Source organism: Hipposideros armiger, unplaced genomic scaffold (assembly GCF_001890085.2).
Source record: "Hipposideros armiger isolate ML-2016 unplaced genomic scaffold, ASM189008v1 scaffold_286, whole genome shotgun sequence".
Lineage (NCBI taxonomy): Eukaryota > Metazoa > Chordata > Mammalia > Chiroptera > Hipposideridae > Hipposideros > Hipposideros armiger.
In genome coordinates this window covers 1,065,021-1,075,508 of record NW_017731636.1, presented here as the reverse complement: position 1 = coordinate 1,075,508, position 10,488 = coordinate 1,065,021, and the positions used below count along the sequence as shown (strand labels likewise).

General features: G+C 46.3%; 1 protein-coding gene across 1 annotated transcript in view; it reads right to left on the bottom strand.

Moving 5' to 3' along the window:
- Positions 1-8,390, bottom strand: part of MCM2 (minichromosome maintenance complex component 2) — a 24,594-nt gene extending 16,204 nt beyond the window's left edge. The window contains 5 exon segments of the mRNA XM_019658657.1: positions 750-760; positions 835-1,203; positions 1,317-1,492; positions 4,825-5,057; positions 5,902-8,390. Of these exon segments, the coding sequence (XP_019514202.1) occupies positions 750-760; positions 835-1,203; positions 1,317-1,492; positions 4,825-5,057; positions 5,902-5,907 (795 nt within the window). The 5' untranslated portion in view covers positions 5,908-8,390.
- Positions 8,391-10,488: the final 2,098 nt, after the last annotated feature.

The following is a 10,488-nucleotide window of genomic DNA, read 5'->3' as shown; positions in this document are numbered from 1 at the left end:
TAAGTGTCTTTAGTTGCACTGTTGTGGCTGCTCTATGTCCTGAATTGATTCAAACGTTTATATTTTGTGGTCATTTTGACTTTGGAAAAGAGCCAGAAGTCACACGGTGCCAGATCTGGTGAATAAGGTAGATGAGGATATACCGTGTGTCTGAAGACACATAGAAATTGCCATACCAGAAGCGATGTGTGACACAGAGCCTTACTGTTGTGATCACAAAATACAGTGAATGCTGCAGCACAGCAGAGTGCAATCCAACGGAAAGGCATGGATCTTCAATACGGGAAGCAGCACGTGGAACCGTAGATAACAGTGTGTGGCAAGTTTCAACTTGTTTGGTGTAGTCGGGTGTGAGCTACGGTTGAGAGAAGGTGTTTTAAAGTGTGCCAAAAATCATCCTCCATCATGACAACCCTTTGTGTCACACATCGCTTCTGGTATATGGCAATTTCTGTCAAATAAAAACATTACAGTGTGTCCTCATCCACCTTATGCAGCAGATTTGGCACGGTGCGAATTCTGGCTCTTCCCCAAAGTCAAAATGATTCAAGACATTGTGGCAGCTGTGACAGCGCAACTAAAGACACTCACGAAAGAGGACTTCCAGAACTTCCTCAGAAAGTAGCAAGAACAATGGGGTAAGTGTATTTGAAATGAGGGGAGTATTTTCAGGGGGATTAATGTCAATGTGTCTTTTACTGTAATAATTTTTTTTTTACTTAAACATTCACTGTATTGTTTGATCACACCTTGTATTTGTCTGAAAGATGGACATTGTGGGCACCAGGTCCTAACTCCTATCCAGCAATAGGCAAGTTATTTAATGTTTCCTGCATTTCATGTCTCCATTAAATGTATTGTTACAGGGCCAAAGCAATAACTCTGTAGAGGAGAGTTTTGTAAGGTGGACTATGGTGAGCATAAGTGGGAGTACAGAAGCCATACCTTTGCACATGTCACTGATGCGCTCCTTGAAGACATTGTGGCCATGGCCATCCACATGGGTGCGCAGGAAGTTCTTGAAGCGGTGGTATATCTCTAGCCGGGGGCCCGCCATGCTCACCCACTCGCGCACAGAGTGCCCCTTGAGGTCCTCCAGGTTCTCAATGCTCTCAATCATCTCCTCATCCTCCTCACTGTCCTCTGTGGCCCGCTCCACTTGGTGGCGCTTCCGGGCAGGGCGCTCCTCATCCTCATCGCTGTCTGGGAGCAAAAGGGACATCCTTGAGTGAAGTCTTCCCCAGCACTCCCTCCCAGCTCCCCAAGACTCTGGAAGAAGGACCAGCCCCCTTGGGGGTGCAGACATCTCAACCTACCATATAGGAGCCCACGGCGCATGCGGCCCAGGCCCTGGCCAGCCTCACGGTCACGCTGCCGCATGGCCCGCTCTGCCGCCTCCCTCTGACTGGCTGTCAGCTCCTCTACATCCTCGTCGTCCAGGGCCAGTCCATCAGCTTCGTAGGTGTCCAGCTCTGGGATGGGACGGTAATCCCTGAGGGACCCCCAAATGTTAGTATCAGAAAAACAAAAACAAAACCCAAACGCCACCCAGGAGCTAGGCCTGTTCTACAAGGCTAGGGAGACCTTGCCTGAAGAGTCTTCAGGCCAGTAAGACAAAAGGCTGAAAAGACTCTCCAATGGATAAACCAAGTGTGGTTTACCCATGTAATGAAATACTATCCAGTTTCCAAAAGGTAGGAAAGTCCGATGCATGCTACAAAGATGTCCAATGAGGACATTATATTCAGTGAAATAAACCAGTCACAAAAAGACAAATAATGTATGATCCATTTGGTAAGACGATAAAATTCTGGAGATGGTGATGATGGTCACAGTGTGAGTGTACTTAATGCCACTGAACCAGACACTTAAAGATGGTTAAGACAGGAAATTTTACGTTATTTATTTTTCTACAAAAAGGGGGAGCTCGCTGCACAGCTTTAAGCAGCCAATAAGAGAAACTGGAGGAACCACAAAACCTTCATACATAAAAGCCTTTCAGAGAGACACACCCAGCTTCTCCACAGTGCAGGAATTCTCCCTCTCTGACAACACCACCTCAAACCCCTTCAAGTGCTGGGGGGGTCTTCTATTCACATCAGCCAAATCAGCCTCTCTGAAATGCCCACCAACTCACTCAAGCCTCTCAGCTCCTCTAAGAATGCTAAGGACTTCATTTTCCACAATGTCATCTACCAGCTATATGAAAAATGATACCTTAACAAGGAACCCAAAGCAAAGCCCTGCTCTCCTCCCTGCAATTCTGGGTGGTAGGCATCAGTGCTCCATCGAAACGATGAGGAAACTGAGCATTAGGAGATGATATGACTTTTGCCAATGGTCACTAAGCAGAGCTGGGTGTCGAAATACAGTTCAACCACAAATCGCAAGCTCTTTCCCTGATACCACACTGCCCCCCCAAGATAATCTTCTTCAATTTTCCCTTTTTTCAGGTAAGTGGTGATCAGAGGAACTGCTACTACTTGGGCGGTTTTTGTTTTTCGGTAAACTCTCAAACTATTGGGTCGTCAGAAAAATCATGACGCATTTTTGCATTGAAAAACATAGAAAAATACGTCATGACTTTCCCGATGACCCAGTACGTTCTCAAGACAAGTAATCCCATACTGCTCATGCCAGAAACAGAACCCAAAGCCAGGTATATTTCTAGGCTGATCCATTTCTGAATTCTTAAATTCTCAGGAAAAAGGTATCTGACCCCTCAAGAATTTTAAGTCCCATGAAATGTCCTCAGAGAAATTCTAATTGGTCCATAAAAAAATTGAGAAATTTGACTTCATCAAAATGAAAACCTTTTGTGCCTCAAAAAATACCATGAAAGAAATGAAAAAGACAAACCACAGATTGAGTTGGAAATATTTATAAGTCACATAGCTGATAAAGGGTTTGTATCCAGAATAAATTTAAAAAACTCTTATAAATCAATAACAAAGAGGAATGATCTGAATAGACATTTCCCCAAAGATATACAAAATGTTCACCCAATAAGCACATGAAAAGATGCTCCACATTAAGCATCAGAGAAATGTAAATCTAAGACACCACCTTACACCCGTTATAATGGCTATTATAAAAAACCAGAAAACAACAGGTGTTGGCAAGAATGTAGAGAAATGGAAACCCTCAGAAACCACTCGTGGGCATGAATGTAAAATGGTGAAGCTGCTTTGGGAAAACATTCTGGCAGTCCCTCAAAATATTAACCATACAGTTATCATATGACCCAGCAATTCCATCCCTTAGTATTTGCCAGAGATTTAAAAACACATGTTCACATAAAAACTTCATAGCAGCATTATTCATAAGTGACAAAAAGTGCAAAGAACCCAAATGTCCACCAACTGATAATGGATAAGTAAAATGTGGTCTGTCCATAAAATGGAACATTATTCAGCCACAAAAAGTAATGAAGTACTGACACACGCTACAACATGGATGGACCTTGAAAACCAGAAGCCTGTCGCAGAGTCAGGTATTATGATTCCATTAGTATGAAATGGTCAGAACTAGGAAATCTAAAGAGACAGAAAGATTATTGGCAACTTAGGAGTGATAATGGGAACCAGGATTAACTATAAATAGGCACAAGGGGTCTTAATGGGATCAACATTCCCAATAAGGAAATGTTCTAAAACTAGAGTGTGGTGATGATTGCCAAACTCAGGAAATTGACTAAAAGAACTGAATTATATTCTTATGAGTGGTAAATTTTACAATATATAAATCATAGCTCAGTAAACTTGTTTCTTACAAAGCCACAAAACAAAGTCTAATTTGGCCCAGCTAGCCCTCAGATCTCTCTAACCAGAAACCCCTGCAAAGGGCCTCTCCTCTTATTCTCTAAAGGGAAATAGAAGCGAGGAGAAGGAAGCAATCGATGGTAGAGGATGAGGGAGGAGTGCTCTGCCTAAAGAACTCCACACACACGAAGACCTGTCCAGGGCTGATTTTTCCCCAAACTCCTCATTCCTTCCATAGTCTGGCATGTTCTGCACATCCAGTCTGATGGTCTGGGGTGACAGTGCTTAAAGCAAAGATCCGAACGGTCCAAAGTGGGACCCTTGACAGTCCATGGGATGGCTCACAAGGGCACTCTCTGTGGAGTGTTGGGATGGCCTGTACAGTCCTCTCACACACACATCTGGAACCCTGATTCCAGGAAAGAAAGGCCCAAAAGGAGACTCTTCATGAAGCTCCTGGGCATTCACACAATTCTACTACTGATGCGTCTACTAAATCCTGGTTGTTAATACAGGGCAAAGCAGCAGTAGAAATCTAACCTTGCTCCCTTGCAGAGCTTACTTTACTGTCTTAGCATTAAGCCTCGATAACCTTTAATACATGTTTATACGTTTACTAATAAGTGTGAAAGTAACTAATACAGGGCCTGGTACAGATTAGGTACAAAAATACTTGAACTGATCTAAATCTTGGTTAATCAGGTACCTCCGACGTACACTGTTTCTTTGAAGTTGTAGAAAAATACTCAGCTGCCTGCTTCCTGTCCTTCCCAGTTGGCATTCCTGATGTGGTCCACCAGATTAGAAACCCCTTACAGCTCCTGAGGTGCACATCTCACAGCGTTTGGGCATACCCAGGCCTTAGGGTGCAGTCTTAGATACAAAAAGTTACATGGACCTACTTTGTGGTTCTATGAACCTGTCTCCTCCCAGACTGAACCAAGATGCTCTCAAAGGCAAGATGCTCAGGTTCATCTACTTCCCTAGCACCCAAAGCATGATCTCCGACACACAATGGGCTCTCTGCAAAACTATGTTGAGTGCAGGCCTTGAATGAAAGTACCTCTCCATGCCATCTCCGATAAGTTCCTCTCCGTCCTCTTCCTCTTCCTCCACGGGCCCCTCTGTACCTAGCAGCCCCTCGGACTCATCTTCAAAGGGAGGCAAGTCACGGCCAGGGCTGGAGGTCAGGGCATCTGTGCGCCGGGAGCTTCGCCCAGGGCTGGAGGTGAGAGGATCATTGCTTCGCCGACGCAGAGCTGGGCTAGAGGCCACGGTAGAGGACTCAGATGATTCCTGCAAGGGAAGACAGAGAAGGTGAGGGCTCACTTAGCTTCCTATAAGGTGGCCCTCCCCACCAGTTACCCTGTTCTCCACCTTCCAGACTCAAGGCTTTGCACATGCTGTTTCCTCTATATAGAATGCTCTACTCTGAGCTCTCTGAACCAAAGGCTTCTCAATACACAGGAACCACCTCAAATATCACTTCTTCAAACATCTGGTCACACACAATACCCTGTGTTTTCTCCACCACAAATTACTGAGGATACCTCATTTGTTTATGTACCTGTTTATCGTTTATTCCTCCCAGTAAGGATGTATTGCCACCCATTTGAGCACCCACACTGTGCCAAGCACTGCGATATAGGAGCTAACCAAAACATAAGGGGTCTGATGCTTACAGACTGGTCGAGGGGTCAGATAGTAAACAAGACAGAGACAAAAAGTATTACAATAAGTGCATGAAGATGCGGGACCTTGTCTATCTTGTGTACACTCTGCGCCAGGTACAGAGAGGTCGCCCCACAAGCATGTGCATAATGAATAAAGGATAGTGGCCGGCAGGCTCCGCTGCAGCAGTCCAGCGCTCCTAGGCTGGAGTGGGGAAGGCGGCATCACCAGGAGAACTGAGCGATGCGGGGCCCGCTGGCTTTGCAGACCCCGAGAGAAATCAGCTCCAAACCGGAGTCCAGGGCCTTAACTCATCCGGCGGACCGATCCCGGGAGGGCGGGAACAGGGCAAGAGCGGGGTGCGGACCAGAAGCACGCAGCATTTCTCCCCCATCCTCCCCCCGGCACGCTGTTCCTACTCCTGGCACGAGCCCCGCACCACCCGCGCCCCCCGCACCCGCGCGCTCACCGCCATCGCAGCGCCCGGCTCCTCTTCGCTACTCCAGCAGCGACCAGTTTTCGCGCGAAAAGTGACTCACGTGACCCGCTGGAGCCCGGGAATCGTCTAAAAGAACACGGTGTTATGACGTCGCGCCTACTTGCGTCAGCCGGCGCGCGGAGGCGGGCCAGACGGGGTAGCCGCGCCCACGACGCCTGGAGGCCCCGCCCCGACGCCCGGAGGCCACTGATCCAGGACACCGGAAGCCCAGTCAAGTGCGGGCGGTGCGCGGGAGTTGGCGCTGCGCTACCTTGACCAACAATTTGGGAGCTGAAGTTGCGGGTGCAGGCAATGAAGACCATTCCCACCTGCTGGCTGCCTGACCTTAGTCACGGTACGGTCGGTTCGTAGATGAGCAACTGAGGTTCACAGCCTTGTTTTCTGAGGTCTTCTTACTGTCTGTCTTATGAGTGGACAGTTTCAGCTTCTACAAAAGATCTCAGGCTGAATACTTAAAGCACTGAAACGCTCCGGGATTGTAGGAAGCCACTTCTGATGTTACCGTAGGAGTTAACGTCACGGAGGGGAGAAAAGATGCAGGGATGTTCCACATGGAAAGAACATTTGTAAAGACGTAGTGAGCATGGCACAATGACGAACTGCAAGCAGTTCCACATTTGGGTTCTTGTGATGCCCAGGAAGGGACAACACTTGATGTTGGAAAGCCCAAGTCACGAAAAGATCACCAAGTCTTTTTAGGGAGTTGGAGCTTTATCCTGTGGGAAATGGAGAGCCATGGAAGGGGTTCTGAGCAGGTGAGACAAGAGCCAATGTGGGCTTTTGAAGAATTCCTCAGGCTGCCCCTGGGTTGAGGTGGATTGAACCAGGTTGGAAGCGGTTGCTGCTGTTTTTCCTCCAGTTACAGGTAGCTTAGGCTATAAGGCAGGTCCCTTGGTGAGCAGGGCAGGGCTGGATCTAAGCCCTCTTGGTCCTTTTGTGCAGTGAACAAGTTTCTCTGGATGGGACGCAGGATATGGGGCAGGAGGGATGATGAGGACTGAAAATATCCAAGAGATATTTAGGAGATGGAGTCTGTTGGCCTTGGGGATTGACGACAGCAAAAGGGAGGCATCCAGGATGACACCAGGATTCTGGCTTAGGAGACTAGGCAGGTGAGGGTACCACCTCTGAGATACAGAATGTAGGAGGAAGACAAGTTTTGGGGGAAAGAGGATGAATTTGTTTCTGGCTGTGTTGAACGTGGGCCCTGAGCAGAGATATCCAAGAGGACTTTTGATATTCAGGTCTGGGGTTCAAGTCATGGATGGCCTTAGGAGTGGTTGGATAACCAGATAGTGAGAGCAGTGAGGACAGAAGAAGGCCCAGGCCTAGGGCCCAGGAAACCCTAACAGTTAAGAGGCATAAACAAAGGATGCTGGGTAGGAGCTGGGATACTGGGAGCCGCTGAGGGAGAAGCCAGAGGAGAGATGTGGGTGGGATTGTATTATTTACCTATTGTATTTCAGCATAACAAATTATCCAGGAATCTAGCAGGTTAAAACAATTACTGCATATTATCTCAGTAGCTATGGGTCCAGATGTGAGCTTGGCTTGGCTGGTACCTCTACCTCAAGGTCTCTCACAGGCTGCACTCCTGGTGCTGCACTCATAGTACTGACTAGAACCCCAGTCTAATCTGAAGGCTTAGCTCAGGGAGGCCCCAAGCTCCCTCATGTGGCAAGATTCATTTCCTCCTAGATTGTTGGGGAGGAATCAGTTTCACACTGGCTCTTACGAGGGGACCTCCTCAGTTCCTTGCCATGTGGGCCTCTCTATAGGGCATGTCACAAAATGGCAACTGGCTTCATTCAGAGCAAGTGAACAAGAGGGTTAACGAGTCCATACAAGATAGAAGCTATGTCCCAGCAGTGACATTCCATTACTTTTGCCATATTCTGTTTGTTAGAAGTAAGTTGCTAGGTTCAGTCCACTGTCAAGGAGGACCTGGGGGATCAAGATGATTGATAGGGGCTGCAGGTGACAAGCTGCCAAGAGGTCAAATTTGGTAAAGACAAGGAGCCATTGGTGGCCCTGGGAAGAGCCAGTCTATGCCAGATCAGTGTCAGATGCCACATTAGCGTGTGCTAAGGAGCAGGGTGCAGGGAGGTGAAGAGGGTAAATTTGGACGGTCCTTTGGAGAAGTTGGGCTGTGGGACATGGGCAGTACAGTAACTGGAGTGGGATGTGGGGCTGAGGAAAGGGCTTTTTCTGAAATGAGAGATACTTGGGCATATTTAAATGCTAACGGGAGGAGGGTAGGAGAAATGGCAAGGTGGAAGAGGTTGGGAGTAGCCTCTAGCATGGCCCCCAATGATCCTTGCTTCTAGTATACACACCTTTAAGTAATCTCATCCTACATTGTACCAGAGTTGGTTTGTGTTACAATAGCATATGACAAGTGATTGGATGTCACTTCAGAGACTAAATTATAAAAAGATGTGGCTTTGCTCTCCTTTCCCTCTTTCTGTTAGCTCACTCACTCTGAGGGAAGCCAGCTGCCATGTCTTGAGGACATATGGGCAACCCTGTATTCAGGCCCTTGGAGTAAGGAACAAAGGACCCCAGGCAACAGCCATCTTGGACTCACTCTGGATGCACATCATCTTGGGATTTTTTTCTCATATCAGTGGACATCCGGCACTAACATGATCAAGGACAAGTCTCCGTCCCAACTTTTGGTTCCACCATTCAGCACGTGGCTTTCATCCTCAAGGTCTCAAAATAGCTGCCACCCCCACCCCAAGGCATTGCATCTGATAAATGAGCCAGCTCATCTCTGATCAAACCTAGCCTTTTCCCTTATTTGTCAGCTGGTCAGGAGGGACCTCCCAATCAGCCATAGGTGTGAATGAGGGAGAGGCACTGGTGCAACAGTGGTAGATGATGTAGATCTACAGTGGATCACGTAATAACAGTCTTACAATGGCTGGCTATGGGGCCCACGAGAATTTACAACTTAGTGGGCCTGATAGAACACTGTTCATTAGGGGCAGCTCTGGCCTCATGGTCACTTGATGTCCCCTAGTCATCAGGATCCAGTAGACTAGTGGAGTTTGCATTTTGAATTTTTATATAGTTTTCTGCAGTAGATATCCTGGTCTTGCTCTAGAACTCTAGGGCTCCACATTGTGGTTTTCCCATATGAAGGAAAAACAGCAAAGTAGAGTTGGTATTGTCAAAAGAGCAATCTAAAAATGGAGGCAGAGGTCCCCCAGGAAGCTGAGCTAATACACCCCCTCCATATGAAAACTGAGCTGTACAACTGGGCTACATTCTGATACCGTTTCTGTAACTGGCTCTGCATCACTGAATTTTCTATTAAAAAATAAAATTTTTACCTAGTAATAGACATAAGCAATTAATCATGTATAGCATAGTGTAAATCTCCTTGCCAGTACCAATTATAGCGTTTTCAAAGCCGCTTGTATAATCTTGTTAGAAGCCCCCCTTTTTCTGTTTTTATAAACTGTTCCTTTCTTTCTCCCTCAGAAAACAGTTGGGTTTCTTCCAAAATCTGTGTCTCTAGGATTTGCAATTCCTAAAAAACCCCAAATAAAGCTTTTGCTTGCCTTGCAGTTCTTAGCCGAAATTTATTGATATTACGTGGTGTCAGAAATTGGATCCAGAATGACTTGCCTCCTCCAGCGTCTCTATGATTCAACTAAGGTACTTACAAGAGTCCATTTCACCCTGTCGTCTCCCCAGTGATCCTGGATCCTTATGCTAAGTCCTCCTAGACCTGAACCTCCTGCCTTGGTTAAGGTCCAGGCTCTATTTGGATGTCCTCTGTTCCCAATCTTTTGTTTGTGGGATTTAAAGTGTTCATCTGGTAATTACTCTTTTGAAAAATGGGAAGTATGCTTTCTAAGGAAGAGACTGCTGAACAGTATCCTTCTTGCTTTATTTATGTACAAAAATTACAGGCCTCTGTCCTGTAAATTTCTGTCTCGCTGGACCATAATGATCCAGGAGGATTTACAATTGAACTGGCCAACTTGGGCTTATTTGAAATCCCCAAGTTAATCTATCTGTTTAGTCAGTCAGAAAATGAATACAGAGCTAAGCAACCTGAATGGAAAGCATATTTTAATTAGAATTTGAGGCCTCCAAACATATAAGTAATTCAAAAATTGCTTCCCTCCAAGACACAAATTCTAAACTAACCAAAGCAAATTCCAAGTTGTCTCAGAAACTCACTAAATTTGAGGAAACTTCAAATCTTTGTCTGACATTTCATCTGCACCTTCTGCTCCTTTGCTGTATGCCTGTTTTCCCCCTTTTTACCCTTTGTTCACTGAACCCCCTTTTTATAATGATGAACTTGAGACTCTATTAGACTCCTCTGCTTTTACCGCCCCATTTAATGTTAAACCACTGGATGGGCCACGCCCAGGATGACAACCCCTTATTTCTTATACCCCATGGACTAAAGCTGAGCTGTGTGCCATTACTAAAATTTTTCTAATCTAATCCCAAAGAGGGCCCCATTGGGTTTGCTAGGGAATTTCTGCTTACTATCCAAACACATGAGCCAAGGTTGTCTGACCTCTATCAGCT